A 15,435-nucleotide genomic window follows, 5' to 3' on the forward strand; every position below is an offset into this window, starting at 1 on the left:
AAAACATTATTTATGATTGTTTACTCCTTGTTTGATATGGATATTACCACATTATATATATATTGCAATCAAACAACATTAACACACTAAAAACATTTTTTGTTTTGCCTATTTTCAAGATACACATTTCATTTAAATTTCATTACAAAATTAAATAAAACTTTTTGTTATATTTTTATTAAAGATTTAAAAAATTGAGAATTTTGTTATGAAATTGAAATGTGTGAAACAATATATATATATATACAGGTGCATCTCAATAAATTAGAATGTCGTGGAAAAGTTCATTTATTTCAGTAATTCAACTCAAATTGTGAAACTCGTGTATTAAATAAATTCAATGCTCACAGACTGAAGTAGTTTAAGTCTTTGGTTCTTTTAATTGTGATGATTTTGGCTCACATTTAACAAAAACCCACCAATTCACTATCTCAAAAAATTAGAATACATAATAAGACCAATAAAAGAAACATTTTTAGTGAATTGTTGGCCTTCTGGAAAGTATGTTCATTTACTGTATATGTACTCAATACTTGGTAGGGGCTCCTTTTGCTTTAATTACTGCCTCAATTCAGCGTGGCATGGAGGTGATCAGTTTGTGGCACTGCTGAGGTGGTATGGAAGCCCAGGTTTCTTTGACAGTGGCCTTCAGCTCATCTGCATTTTTTGGTCTCTTGTTTCTCATTTTCCTCTTGACAATACCCCACAGATTCTCTATGGGGTTCAGGTCTGGTGAGTTTGCTGGCCAGTCAAGCACACCAACACCATGGTCATTTAACCAACTTTTGGTGCTTTTGGCAGTGTGGGCAGGTGCCAAATCCTGCTGGAAAATGAAATCAGCATCTTTAAAAAGCTGGTCAGCAGAAGGAAGCATGAAGTGCTCCAAAATGTCTTGGTAAACGGGTGCAGTGACTTTGGTTTTCAAAAAACACAATGGACCAACACCAGCAGATGACATTGCACCTCAAATCATCACAGACTGTGGAAACTTAACACTGGACTTCAAGCAACTTGGGCTATGAGCTTCTCCACCCTTCCTCCAGACTCTAGGACCTTGGTTTCCAAATGAAATACAAAACTTGCTCTCATCTGAAAAGAGGACTTTGGACCACTGGGCAACAGTCCAGTTCTTCTTCTCCTTAGCCCAGGTAAGACGCCTCTGACGTTGTCTGTGGTTCAGGAGTGGCTTAACAAGAGGAATACAACAACTGTAGTGTCTGTGTGTGGTGGCTCTTGATGCCTTGACCCCAGCCTCAGTCCATTCCTTGTGAAGTTCACCCAAATTCTTGAATCGATTTTGCTTGACAATCATAAGGCTGCGGTTCTCTTGGTTGGTTGTGCATCTTTTTCTTCCACACTTTTTCCTTCCACTCAACTTTCTGTTAACATGCTTGGATACAGCACTCTGTGAACAGCCAGCTTCTTTGGCAATGAATGTTTGTGGCTTACCCTCCTTGTGAAGGGTGTCAATGATTGTCTTCTGGACAACTGTCAGATCAGCAGTCTTCCCCATAATTGTGTAGCCTAGTGAACCAAACTGAGAGACCATTTTGAAGGCTCAGGAAATCTTTGCAGGTGTTTTGAGTTGATTAGCTGATTGGCATGTCACCATATTCTAATTTTTTGAGATAGTGAATTGGTGGGTTTTTGTTAAATGTGAGCCAAAATCATCACAATTAAAAGAACCAAAGACTTAAACTACTTCAGTCTGTGTGCATTGAATTTATTTAATACACGAGTTTCACAATTTGAGTTGAATTACTGAAATAAATGAACTTTTCCACGACATTCTAATTTATTGAGATGCACCTGTATATATCGTGTGTGTGTGTGTGTGTGTGTGTGTGTGTGTGTAGAGTATACAATTTTGTATAAAGTATAAAACAAACAAACATTCAGGCATTTAAACAAAAGGAGATCAAATAAATGTACATAAACATTCCCTGAAAAAAATATTTTTAAGATTTACAGTAAGCATTTCAGGATTTAGGTTTTGCTAAATAAATGTAGTTAAGGATCACAAAGTTCAATTTAATGGAAATTTGCTATAAAATTGAAATGCGTAAATGTTTAAAAATATTATATAATAATATATAAAATAATGTTTTTTTTTTTTGTACAGATGGGGGAGACGATAACAATTATTAGGCATCATGAGATTTTTGTCAAGACTCCTTTGGGCAGCTCTTTTGATGAAACAGGTTTTAGGTGAATGTGGAATGGCACATTTCAGTGACTGGGGGAACATAGGGGGAACATAGGCAAAGATTACTGCGTCTTCTTCAACTCCCAGTGGGCTCGACTTCCACAAGACCTCAGTAAAGCAGTGCGGCTGCAGATCTATGATCTCCCCACCTCTGCGCTTTGCTCCCCCTCGGATGTACCTGAGGGCGGCTTCCCTAGCAGTATCCCAATGGTGATGAGAGGAAATTGCTCTTTCTATGAGAAAGTCAGATTGGCTCAGATCAACGGTGCCAAGGGACTTCTGATCGTCAGCAAAGATAGACTTACACCGCCATCAGGGAACAAGTCTCAGTATGAGAAGATTAGCATCCCAGTGGCTCTGCTAAGCTATAAAGACATGCTAGACATCAGGAAGACATTTGGGGAAAACAGGCAGGAGGCCATGTATGCACCCAATGAACCAATGGTAGATTACAATGTGGTGATCATCTTCCTGATGGAAGTTGGCACAGTGGCTGTTGGAGGATACTGGGCTGGCGGCAGGGACATTAAAAAACATTACATGAAGCAAAAGAGGGATGACAGTGCTGAGAAACAAGATGAGGAGACAGTTGATGTCACTCCTGTCATGATTTGTGGTCATGTGCTGCACTATGCTGGTGCTCTTGTATTCCTTCTATGATCAATTGGTGTCTATAGCTACATTCTGTTTGGCGTCGGCTGTCAGTCTGTAAGCTGTCTTTGGCCTATTGTATGACGAATACCCTTCAGGAAATGCAGGATACCTGAGAATAACCTGCCGTACTGCCAAAAGCGGCCACAGGTGCACATGCTGCTCCTTTCGGCCTTCTGCGTAGGAATCAGTGTCACCTGGGGAGTTTTCCGCAATGAAGACCAGTGGGCATGGGTGCTTCAGGATGCATTAGGCGTCGCATTTTGCCTCTACATGCTAAAAACAACCAGACTGCCCACTTTCAAGGCCTGCACTCTGTTGCTGGTTGTCCTGTTTGTGTATGATGTGTTTTTTGTTTTCATTACCCCACTCTTAACTGAGAGTGGTGAAAGTATCGTGGTAGAGGTGGCGAATGGACCCTCCAATTCCTCCTCACATGAGAAGCTTCCAGTGGTGCTGAAAATGCCCAGGTCAAACTCACATTATTGCTGTATTGTGATGTGTTTCTGAGTGAAATGGCTTTTCGAATGAGGAAAAAAAATGTAGGCCGGGACTTTGATTACATTAGGACAAGACTAGAGCTGTTGTGCAAATACATATGAATGTGAAACACGCGAGTAGAAGCTAATTTGTCCAAGATTTGAATCACAATACACTAAGCATAAAGGATAAATTATACTTACTTGAGCAGTATATCCAAGAAAACTCCATCTGCAGTAAAATATAAATAAACTCCAGTGAGTTTCTTTTCGTCCAGCTTAGGCTTCAGCGTGGCTGCCCTATTCCATAGGAAGACAATTGCCCTCAACTCTGAGAGCTTTAGAAGGCTGAAAGATGATAATGGTAAGTCGAAACAAATTTTTAAGTGATTCTTATCGTAAAATCTGTTTGGAATTGAACCTACAACATGGATTGTGCTCCTTTCGAAGTACCCTGTGAAGGCATGATCAGCGGCAGTTAGAACACAGCCAGACACGCTAGGGGAGGGAGTGTTCTCGTTCCATAAAGCATTTGATTGGACAGAGTTTCTCATGCCATCTGTGTCGTCATGACTATGGCTATGTCTCGTTTTCGAAGACTGCATTCTCCATAGGTCGTATTTGTCGGCTGCATATGTCTTCGAGGCTGTCTCGTTTCAGAAAAGCATTTAGGACACTCCAAATGCAACCTTCGAATGTGACCTTCTTTCACGGGAATTCTGAGGATTCGTGAGGTGTATCCTTCATGGGCACTCACAACCCACAATTCTTTGCTTCAACGAAAATGAACATCATTTGTCTAAAAAAATTACGCCAATTTGCTCAAAAACATTATGTTCAAATGCAAGTAATGTTAATTCCCAAGTTGAAGTACCTCAGCAGATGGTGCAGAGTATATAATATGTATAATTACAATAATATATAATTAAAATAAAGTATTATAGACTAAAAGTACACCTGCAAAAACTATTTTCTTTTCTCTCTACATCATTATATCTCTCCTAAAATGTACTTCATACACTCCCTTCCAAAGGGACTTGTTCCCTTCTCACTCAAAGCGCTCCTGCTTGTTAAAGAGTGGCGTGCTGTCATAGCAACCATGTTACGTTGTGTTTCCGTTCGTCCTACGAAGGCCGTCTCGTTTAAACGAGGACGCTCGATAGACTGCAGCCTTCAAAGGACGCGTCCTACCTAGCGCGCAGCCTTCGAAACGAGACACTAGGGATGGGCGATACCACTTATTTTCTTTTAGATCCGATGCCAAGTACTTTTAGGCTAATATCGCTGATATCGATACCAATACCGATACCTCTATTAAATTGAGTTTTTACGAAATCTTTGGATACAATTTGTAACTTTATTATTACTTACATTTTTTTATATTTATATTTATGGGCCTAAGCAGAAAATTATTAGGCTGCTTTGTTTACCTTTTAAAAATGAGTCAGTATAAGCGACATATAAAACCTCAAAATTAACCATAGATATTGTTATATGGTTACTATTACTAAAACCAAGTTACCATATGGATACTACAGTAATTGTAGTAAAACCATGGTTAATTGTATCAAAACCTTGGTTACTGCCAAAAAGAAAGAAAACCAGGTTACTTCAGTTGTGGTTACTACAGTCATGGTTAATACAATATTACTACAGTAAATCCATGGTAAGTTTTCATAACGGTATCATTTATTAACAAGGATTAAAAATCATTATCAGAGTTTTAACAACTCTGAATTTAAATAAACCTGTAAAAATGGTCAAACAAGCCCACGTCATGCCTAGGTTTGTCATTACTTAGTGTAAATAACTCCAGATGCTGTATTTCTGTCATTACCTCAGGAAATCACTGCTCTCTCTTTGAACGAGCGCTATGACTGAAATAGTGAGCACTGTCTATGACTGCTAGTGTATTTTAGCATTTCTGCGTTTCAAGATGAGCGGAAGAAAAAGTAGTTCTGGTGCCATGCAACAATTCACTCATATAATTATTTTTTTCAATTTCAAAGCTTATGAGATGCATTAATATTCATGTAATCTAAATAATAAGATCACTTGTTAAAAAAAATAATAATTCAGAATCGATATTTTTATGTGAGGATCGATATTCTTGATACCACATCAGTATCGGAAGTATCGATACTTTAGTATCGATCCGCCCATGTCTACGTGACACAGCTTATGCCTCTGTCTGTCAAGCCGGAAGAGAGAGACTGCTGATTTTAAATTTTTATATCTTTTGAAAACGAATTTTGTCAGCATTTGGAAGCACACTAGGATACTGAAGGGAATAAATATACACTACAAGCAGCAAAACTTTAATTTTGATTTCATGGCGACTTTAATATCACACTCATATTCATAACAGTTGTCAGCTGAGGGCGCTATTTTGCTACCGTTGTGTTTGACAAACGTGAGAAGATGCACTGCTCTACTGTTCGGTGTCGGTCTCAGCCAAGGAGCTCTAAAAGACTGGTCTCTACTCTTTGGAGGGCGGTGTTTTGGAAAGAGGGGGGCGTATCTAATTTAACGGCTCAGTCTAATTTAACGGCTAAAATCGCTTACAGCACCTTTAATTATTAGTTTTTTTTATTTTTTATTTAAATATTCTAATTTAAAAACAATTATAATTCTGTTCTTTTTATTAAATTATTATTATTATTATTATTTTAAGTATATTTTGTTTTATCTTTATTTGTACGTTTGTGGTGTAAATCCTTTTTTATTATTATTCAGTTTGACAGGCTTTTATTTTAAAATTCTCAACTTCCGGACGTTGTGCGTCAGAGGTAAGGATGTGAGTTTAGCGAAAGACTTTTAACAAAGTAATTATTAAACGACAGAAAGTCAATTTTGACCTAGCATTTGCAAGGCATTATAGCGCATTTTGAGAGTTGACTATGAGCTGATTTTAAACACTGGCTGTCTCAAAAAAGTGAGCTGTACAATTAGACGGTGGCAATTATTGGCATTAAAACAAATATCCAAAATGTTGTCTAGATGGGCAGCTGACTAGCTTTTGAGACACACAGCCAGTGTTTGTTTACACTTCATCCAATATAACCAGTTACATACTTTCTAATGTTAAGGTCTAAGAAGAAGCTGACAGTCCCTTTAGAGAAAGTTTGAAAGGGGTTTCTCATGGATTCAGAGGTGTCCCTGATGCTGCACTGTGCTCCATTACAGGCTTTTGGAGAACATCAAATACATGTAGAAATTTCAGACAGGTAGAACCTCTTATCTACTCGCTACTTACTTTGAGGTTTCATACATTTTATATGTATTTGGGTACATCTCTGGCAAACTGCATTTTTCTAATTCTTGTGTAATTATAATACATGTTCTTGATATTAATTGAGAGACTATATGGAATCATTGTACTTTTAAAAATTAATTGGAAACACAGGACAATGTTTTGAACTGCAAAAAAGTTAAAAGGTGGTTAAATACATATTCTGGGTTCAATATAAGTTAATATAATGTTAGCATAATGTTGATTAAGACAAAAAATTATTTTGACTCGCCCCTCCTTAAAAAAAGCAAAAATCTGGGTTACAGTGAGGCACTTATAATGGAAGTGAATGGGGGCCAATCTGTAAACGTTAAAATACTGTTTCAAAAGTATAGCCACAACACTTAAACAATATGCATGCTACATGATTTTAGTGTGTTAAAAACCACATACTAACCTTTTCTGTATACAGTTTTAGCCAATTTTACAACTTTGTTTCCATGGCAATATAAAAATGAAGCAAAGACAACGAATTAAACAACTTTACAGCTCAAATAATACACAAGTTTTAACAGAAGAATTAATGTTAGAGCTTTTATAAAATTATAAGCTTCACATTTCTGCTTATAAACCCTCCAAAAATTGGCCCCATTCACTTCCATTGTAAGTGCCTCACTTTAACCTTGATTTTTGAAAAGTAGGGACGAGTCGAAATAATTTTTTGTGGTAATTAATATTATGCCAAAAATGCTGTCGATTAAGCTTAACTTGTATTGAACCTGGAATATTCCTTTAAACTTTTAAAAGAAATTGTAACCAGTTACAGACTCTAAAATATATACACTTTCCCTTATACATGTAGGCTATGTATATTTTTACCTAAAATCTTGATGTTGGGAAAAAAAAACAAAAAAACAGTTCATATCAATGTTGTTCATCAGATTCCATTTATACAATATTTTGAAGTTTAAAAAGAAACACTTAATTGCATTTGCCCTGCATAGGGAGCCTATAACGCTCTATACTCCCACTCTAGGTTCAATCGACAAAGTTTTCCAGAGATTGAGAAGCACATTGAAGCCGTGTGGAGTGACAGAGTGTCCAAAGAACCATGGCTCTTCAATGGTGCTAAATTCAGATTACATTCAGCCGTGCTCTCTTACAACAGCCCTGAATGGTCAACAGATGCTCACAAACATCAGTGTATCAGCTTGGATAAAGGACACCTGCGAGAACAAGCCCCCCAAAACCTAGTGCACTTACATTGTGGTGAAGGACACCAGTTTGAAAAGTGCAGGTGTGGAGGGGTCCCAGATAAATCCAGACCCTCAGACAGAGTAACAAAAGATGAGCAATCATGTGTCCTGAAATTACAGTTAGGCCTGACCTGTTATAAAGACTACCTCGGGACTAACTGGTCAGGAGAGGCGGGGAACCTGCAGAGTCGTGGACAGGCTGAATCAGAGGATCCCCAGGCCTTCCTCGCACAGCCGCTGGGGGTGGGCGCTGTCATGGCAACCTCTGATGGAGAGGTTGTCTTGCTGAGGAGAAGTCAGAAGGTGGCAGAGGCAGCAGGGCTCTTAGACATACCCGGTGGGCACCCAGAGCCAAAGGTGAGATACACTTTTTGTTGGAAATCAATGGTTGTTACTAACAAAATAGTTCTGTGGTGTCCTTACTGATATGTTAAGGTCTTTAACCTAATAATTCTGTTTGATTACCACAAAAATAAATTTTCTTTACAAAAAGCAAAAATCAAGGTTACAGTGAGGCACTTACAATGGAAGTGAATGGGGCCAATTTTTGGAGGGCTTAAAGGCAGAAATGTGAAGCTTATAATTTTATAAATGCACTTACATTAATTATTCTGTTAAAACACATGTATTATTTGAGCTGTAAAGTTGTTTAAATTGTCTTTTTTTACAGTCAGTTTAGGGCTTGTTGACATTACATCGTCATGGCAACGAAGTTGTAAAATTGGCTATATCTTTACACGGAAAAGGTTAAAAAGTGATTTTATCACACTAAAATCATGTTAACTCTTAAATGCATGGTGATTTTCCTAAACACTCTTACATATTCCGGTTCTTAGAGACCCGGCACTTATATCTTTCAAAAATTGATGTACAAAATGCCCAGATAGACAGTTAGAAAACAATAAAATACAATATATTTTTAATGTTTTATTTTTCATAAATTAAAGAGGTAATGCAACAAATTAGGACAAATCAAGAACAGGATTCATTATTTTCACACTGAAATTTCATAAGATACAACTGGCTGACAAACACACATTAAGCCACACATAACACATAATCTACACATGTGTAATGTATGTGTAAGTTACTGTATGGGTTGCTTATTTGTATCTTATGTGTATTTTCTCAGGCACTTGTTGAGACTAAATAGATCAGGGTTCCTGTGGGTCCTTAAAAAGCCTTAAAATGTCTTAAATTCAGTTTTCAAAATTTAAGGCCATAAAAAGTCTTAAATATCTTAAATGGTATAACAAAAGTCTTAATTATCATTCAAAGAGGTCTTAAATTTAGGGACAGAAAACAGGAATCGTGATATGGCCAAATGTAATTATTAAACTGGAAAAGGATGTGATTTAAATAAATAAATCTATAGTCTGTATGCGCTCCACGCTTCAAAGTGAAGACTCGGCACTGTTGCACATTCTCCATGCATGCAAGGAGCTCATCATACAGTGTTTCCAGCGGTTTCAGAGTGGTTCAAAATCTGTTAATTACTGCTTATTTTTGTTTTATGACGATGTTTATTTTACAGCGTGTATAATACAGTAATAAATTGTAGATGTTTGTAAGAGTGCATATTTTATTTCCCTTATCTGTTTTTGTGATCAACTGGGAGTACAGACATTTCAAAATAAGAGTCCCCGGTGTATTTTTGGCTTGTTGATAGTTATAAGTCCGTTTGCACCAAATCTTTTTATTTTATTATTTTTTTTTTTTTGGTTTTTATTTGAAATTTGGTTTATTGTTGCCTCTGTGTCTGTGCCCATCACAGTAAAAATATTCCGAGAACATTTTTAACACATTCAGTATATCCATTTTAAAAACTATCGCATGTAAGTAAGCTCGTAAATTCTTATTCGTATGTGTTGATATATTGGTAGATAAAGCAATTTTAATATGATCTGGTATGGACATACCGTACTAATTTTATTTGTTCAAAAAAGGTCTTAAAAAGTCTTAAATTTGATTTGAAAATCTGTGCAGCATCCCTGTAGATGCACAACTTACATTATAACAGTAGTACACCCAAATGACAATAGTCATATCCCTAGACAGACCAGGGACATATGCAAGGATCCTTTTTGTGGACTTCAGTTCGGCTTTCAACACCATCATCCCAGCTATTCTCCAGACTAAATTACACCAACTCTCTGTTCCCACACCTATCTGTCAGTGGATCACCAGCTTTCTGATGGACAGGCAGCAGCTAATGAAATTCACTTCCAGCACATGTACAATCAGCACTGGTGCCCCCCAGGGATGTGTGCTCTCCCTCTACACCAATGACTGCACCGTCAAGGACACCTCTGTCAAGCTCCTGAAGTTTGCAGACGACACTACTGTCATCGGCCTCATCCAAGATGACGATGAGTCTGCATACAGAAGGGAGGTTGAACAGCTGGCTCACTGGTGTAGTCAAAACAACCTGGAGCTGAACACACTCAAAACAGTGGAGATGATAGTGGACTTTAGGAGGAACACCCCAACACTGACCCCGCTCACCATTCTAAACAGAACAGTGGAGTCATTCAGGTTCCTGGGCACTACCATCTCACAGGACCTGAAGTGGGACACCCACATTGACTCCATTGTGAAAAAGGCCCAGCAGAGGTTATACTTCCTTTGCCAGTTGAGGAAGTTCAACCTGCCACAGGCGCTGCTGATATAGTTTTACTCAGCGGTCATTGAGTCTGTCCTCTGCACTTCAATATCTGTCTGGTTTGGTTCAGCTACCAAATCAGACAGAAGACTACAAAGGACAGGTTGGACTGCTGAGAGGATTATTGGTTGCCCCCTGCCCTCCCTTCAAGAACTATACACTTCCAGAGTGAGGAAAAAGACTGGAAAAATCACTGTGGACCCCACTCACCCTGCCCACTACCTTTTTGAACTGCTGCCTTCTGACAGGTGCTACAGAGCACTGAGCACCAGAACCGTCAGGCACAGGAACAGTTTATTCCCTCAGGCTATTCATCTCATGAACAGTTAAAACTGCCCCATTGAGCAATAATTATGTGCAATACACAGCTTAATCTATTTATGTTTATCCAACATACCCTACCTCTTCTGCCATTACATTCCCTTGCTTCTGTATATAACAGATTTGTATTTGCACATATTGTCTTATTGTGTATTTTTATATATACTTATATTTTCTATTCACTTTATTTTTATTCTAGTTTTGTATTATTATCTCTTTCTTGTTGTATTGTTTGTGCACTGGAAGCTTCTGTCACTAAGACAAATTCCTTGTATGTGTAAGCATACTTGGCAGTAAAGATCATTCTGATTCTGACATCATACTTTTTATGTGATGTACTTGCTATAAATTTACTTCGATGTTGTTTCTTCATCAAATAGCAATGTCAAATGTAAATTAAGTCAATCACTGGAACATCAGTGCCACCTTGAGTAAGAAATAGCATGTAGTATATTATGTATGTGTATACGCATATAAAATACTGATAATTCACCACTGTTGATAGTTCATTGTTGCACAGAAAGTCAAAGTGATATAGTATTTATTTGTATGAATACAGTACTAATTTATCTTGTATTACACAAAGAAATAGATATCCTGTGATAGTAGATATGAAGTAATTATAAAAATATAATTTATGGAGGTGCAAAAAACAAAAAAACATGACATTCTTACATACCTCGGGTCTCTAGAGACCCTATACACTTGGTACTCAAACCATTATAATTGTTTTTTTGTTTGTTTGTTTTTTTTTTTTGCATTTATGGCATTTCTTGTGTGTCACACTTTAAGAGATAGATTGAGGAATACTAAAGAGGTGTGGGCACAACTCCAAAAATGGATGAGGTACAGGTGATGGAATGAGGTCCCAGGTCTCTAAAGACCCGAGGTATGCGTTTAAGTGTTAACATGCATATTGTTTATGTCTTGTGGATATACTTTTTCAAGTATTTTAACATTTATGGATTGGCCCCCATTCACTTCCATTGTAAGTGCCTCACTGTTACCCAGATTTTTGCTTTTTTTAAGAAAAGGAGGGGCGAGTCAAAATAAACTGTTGTGGTTATCAACATTATGCTACAAATTCTGAACCCGGAATATTCCTTTAAGACCTTGTGTGGGTTCGTTTACATTTGAATTTTTCGACAGTTGTAGTTTGAATAGTCTTGGCTTGTTTGAACATTCATTCATTGTAAGTCTATGGGATTTGTTGTTTTGACTGTCCGCTGGTCAAAAACCAGTTAAAAAAAAGTCATAGCAGCGTGAGTCAAAACAGCCTGAAGGTCTGTGCCAAGTTTAGTGGATGTAGCTTGAAAGCTTTGACAGAAAACACTCAGAAATGTTGGTCTTGGTTTAGGGATTTAGAAAAAAAAACGTGACGATTTTCCTATTCTCTTCCCATAGGGAGTATAATATGACAGAAATTTCAGGGTGGGCTATTTAACCTTAAGCAACTGCATAGCAATGAACTAAAATTCAGAACATCTTAGCTACTGCATAGCAACTCACTGACATGTCATATTTGTTTAAAAATGTACAGGTGCATCTCAATAAATTAGAATGTCGTGGAAAAGTTCATTTATTTCAGTAATTCAACTCAAATTGTGAAACTCGTGTATTAAATAAATTCAATGCACACAGACTGAAGTAGTTTAAGTCTTTGGTTCTTTTAATTGTGATGATTTTGGCTCACATTTAACAAAAACCCACCAATTCACTATCTCAGAAAATTAGAATACATCATAAGACCAATAAAAAAATATTTTTAGTGAATTGTTGGCCTTCTGGAAAGTATGTTCATTTACTGTATATGTACTCAATACTTGGTAGGGGCTCCTTTTGCTTTAATTACTGCCTCAATTCGGCGTGGCATGGAGGTGACCAGTTTGTGGCACTGCTGAGGTGGTATGGAAGCCCAGGTTTCTTTGACAGTGGCCTTCAGCTCATCTGCATTTTTTGGTGTCTTGTTTCTCATTTTCCTCTTGACAATACCCCATAGATTCTCTATGGGGTTCAGGTCTGGTGAGTTTGCTGGCCAGTCAAGCACACCAACACCATGGTCATTTAACCAACTTTTGGTGCTTTTGGCAGTGTGGGCAGGTGCCAAATCCTGCTGGAAAATGAAATCAGCATCTTTAAAAAGCTGGTCAGCAGAAGGAAGCATGAAGTGCTCCAAAATTTCTTGGTAAACGGGTGCAGTGACTTTGGTTTTCAAAAAACACAATGGACCAACACCAGCAGATGACATTGCACCCCAAATCATCACAGACTGTGGAAACTGAACACTGGACTTCAAGCAACTTGGGCTATGAGCTTCTCCACCCTTCCTCCAGACTCTAGGACCTTGGTTTCCAAATGAAATACAAAACTTGCTCTCATCTGAAAAGAGGACTTTGGAACACTGGGCAACAGTCCAGTTCTTCTTCTCCTTAGCCCAGGTAAGACGCCTCTGACGTTGTCTGTGGTTCAGGAGTGGCTTAACAAGAGGAATACGACAGCTGTAGCCATATTCCTTGACATGTCTGTGTGTGGTGGCTCTTGATGCCTTAACCCCAGCCTCAGTCCATTCCTTGTGAAGTTCACCCAAATTCTTGAATCGATTTTGCTGGACAATCATAAGGCTGCGGTTCTCTTGGTTGGTTGTGCATCTTCTTCTTCAACACTTTTTCCTTTCACTCAACTTTCTGTTAACATGCTTGGATACAGCACTCTGTGAACAGCCAGCTTCTTTGGCAATGAATGTTTGTGGCTTACCCTCCTTGTGAAAGGTGTCAATGATTGTCTTCTGGACAACTGTCAGATCAGCAGTCTTCCCCATGATTGTGTAGCCTAGTGAACCAAACTGAGAGACCATTTTGAAGGCTCAGGAAACCTTTGCAGGTGTTTTGAGTTGATTAGCTGATTGGCATGTCAAAATATTCAAATTTTTTGAGATAGTGAATTGGTGGGTTTTTGTTAAATGTGAGCCAAAATCATCACAATTAAAAGAACCAAAGACTTAAACTACTTCAGTCTGTGTGCATTGAATTTATTTAATACACGAGTTTCACAATTTGAGTTGAATTACTGAAATAAATGAACTTTTCCACGACATTCTAATTTATTGAGATGCACCTGTATGTGTACATTGCCATTTGTTCACACAGCACTAATATATTCCTGTGCCTGTAGATGGTGTGTCAGGGGGTCAATGAGGAGAGCATACGTGTTGACCTTCTGCTGGGTAAAGAAAGAGTCATTGTTTCAGAGATCTTCTCCTCGGTGTGCGCAGAGATCAGTGATGAGGTGTGTATCTGTGCAGCTTGTCACTTTTCACACTCATTTTGTCATGTGCATGTGGCATTTGTGCACTCTATTGACCTGCTATACATGCATAGTTACATATTTGTTCACTTTTTAATAGATTTGATTACTCTCACTATAGGTGAACGTTCCTCTGAGTTCCCTAAGCAAACCCTTGTTCATGGGAATAGCGCTGAACCACACCAGTGCAGGCCGACCCAGTGCTGAATTTTATGTTCGGTAAACAGAAGTGTTGATTTACCCAGATTATGATTATTATGTCTTAATCTTACAATTCCACATGATAAACTGTCTACCTATTGAGCAGCTCAAATGTGTGTCATATGTTCTGTCAAGGTGCTCTTTGACAACAGAGGAAGTGAGAGATTTCTACAGACGTGGAGGACCTGAAGCCCACGAATCCACAGATATATTGTTTCTTAGCCAAGCGGTAAGGTCAAATCATCCACCACATCCATCCATCATATTGGACTTTTTACATAATTATACAAGCACAAGAACAATACAAGCGGGCACAACATGAGAACTGATTACAACTGACACAACAAAACAGACAGTGTCTATATATTTCAGAAGAAAAGTTAGGCCTGACCTCTGATTATATATTATACTGTATGTCTGAAGCCTTTCATAAATAAATGCATTTTTCAAGTTTTCAAGTAATATAGTTGCTTTGGAGATCCATAGTTTGAAAGCTCTTAAAGAATTATTAACATTGAATTAGAAATGTAATATGACGTTGTGAAAACTCTTCTTTTCAGGAAATGCAACGATTAGATGAGCGTACCCCCCTGTGGTCAGAGATGTGTCCTTCAGCAAAGGGTGCAGTGCTACTGTATCAAAGAGTGATGCCTGATTGCTAAATTTACTACAGAAACAACCTCTGCTAAATGCACTAGTAACAATGAGTACAACGATAAGTGATCACATCACTGGCTATTTGTAAAATTATACTTGCATAAAATAGTTTTGTATAGAAGTATTATTCTGTCTTCTGCTTTGTATACTAGTGGGTGGTAAAACGTGTATCTATTTTCATTATTCATAAGTGTAAAATAGTGTTAATTGAATGTAAAATATTAATTTGGAGAGATTTCTATGAAATTTATTTTGTAAACAGACCACTTTGTGAATTTGAATACAACTTTTCATATTAAAATAATACAACTTTAAGAACAAATGTTCAATACCTCTTCATTTGATGCAAATGTGCTATAACAGCTCTTAACAGTTCAGTTTTCAAAGGAGTTCAAAGGAATAATATTTTTTCAAAAAAAGAATATCTTAAAAGAAAAGCATAGTTCCGCCCCAAAATTAAAACAAAT

General features: G+C 37.6%; 1 protein-coding gene and 1 pseudogene across 2 annotated transcripts; both read left to right on the forward strand.

Annotated features, from left to right (window-relative positions):
* Positions 1-2,153: 2,153 nt before the first annotated feature.
* Positions 2,154-3,367, forward strand: LOC127413170 (signal peptide peptidase-like 2B; annotated as a pseudogene).
* Positions 3,368-5,739: 2,372 nt separating this feature from the next.
* On the forward strand, positions 5,740-15,281 carry nudt22 (nudix (nucleoside diphosphate linked moiety X)-type motif 22). Of its 2 annotated transcripts, XM_051650199.1 has the most exons (7): positions 5,740-6,125; positions 6,426-6,563; positions 7,605-8,181; positions 13,979-14,092; positions 14,232-14,329; positions 14,447-14,540; positions 14,872-15,281. In XM_051650199.1, exons 2-7 carry the CDS (start codon positions 6,478-6,480, stop codon positions 14,971-14,973), a joined length of 1,071 nt encoding a protein of 356 aa, XP_051506159.1. In that variant the 5' UTR covers positions 5,740-6,125; positions 6,426-6,477; the 3' UTR covers positions 14,974-15,281. The 2 variants fall into 2 exon arrangements, with proteins under 2 accessions (XP_051506159.1, XP_051506158.1); XM_051650198.1 differs by lacking the exon at positions 5,740-6,125 and having other exon boundaries at positions 6,132-6,563.
* The last annotated feature ends 154 nt before the right edge of the window (positions 15,282-15,435 follow it).

The sequence above is a fragment of the Myxocyprinus asiaticus genome, chromosome 22 (genome assembly GCF_019703515.2).
Source record: "Myxocyprinus asiaticus isolate MX2 ecotype Aquarium Trade chromosome 22, UBuf_Myxa_2, whole genome shotgun sequence".
Taxonomy (NCBI): domain Eukaryota; kingdom Metazoa; phylum Chordata; class Actinopteri; order Cypriniformes; family Catostomidae; genus Myxocyprinus; species Myxocyprinus asiaticus.

What these genes read in the sequence shown, in the direction of transcription:
- nudt22 (XM_051650199.1), top strand. Translation starts at nt 6,478, where the DNA reads ATGGATTCAGAGGTGTCCCTGATGCTGCACTGTGCTCCATTACAGGCT. An exon ending in GTGGGCACCCAGAGCCAAAG is followed by an intron (nt 8,182 to 13,978) that starts GTGAGATACACT and finishes CTGTGCCTGTAG; the next exon opens with ATGGTGTGTCAGGGGGTCAA. An exon ending in TATTGTTTCTTAGCCAAGCG is followed by an intron (nt 14,541 to 14,871) that starts GTAAGGTCAAAT and finishes TCTTCTTTTCAG; the next exon opens with GAAATGCAACGATTAGATGA.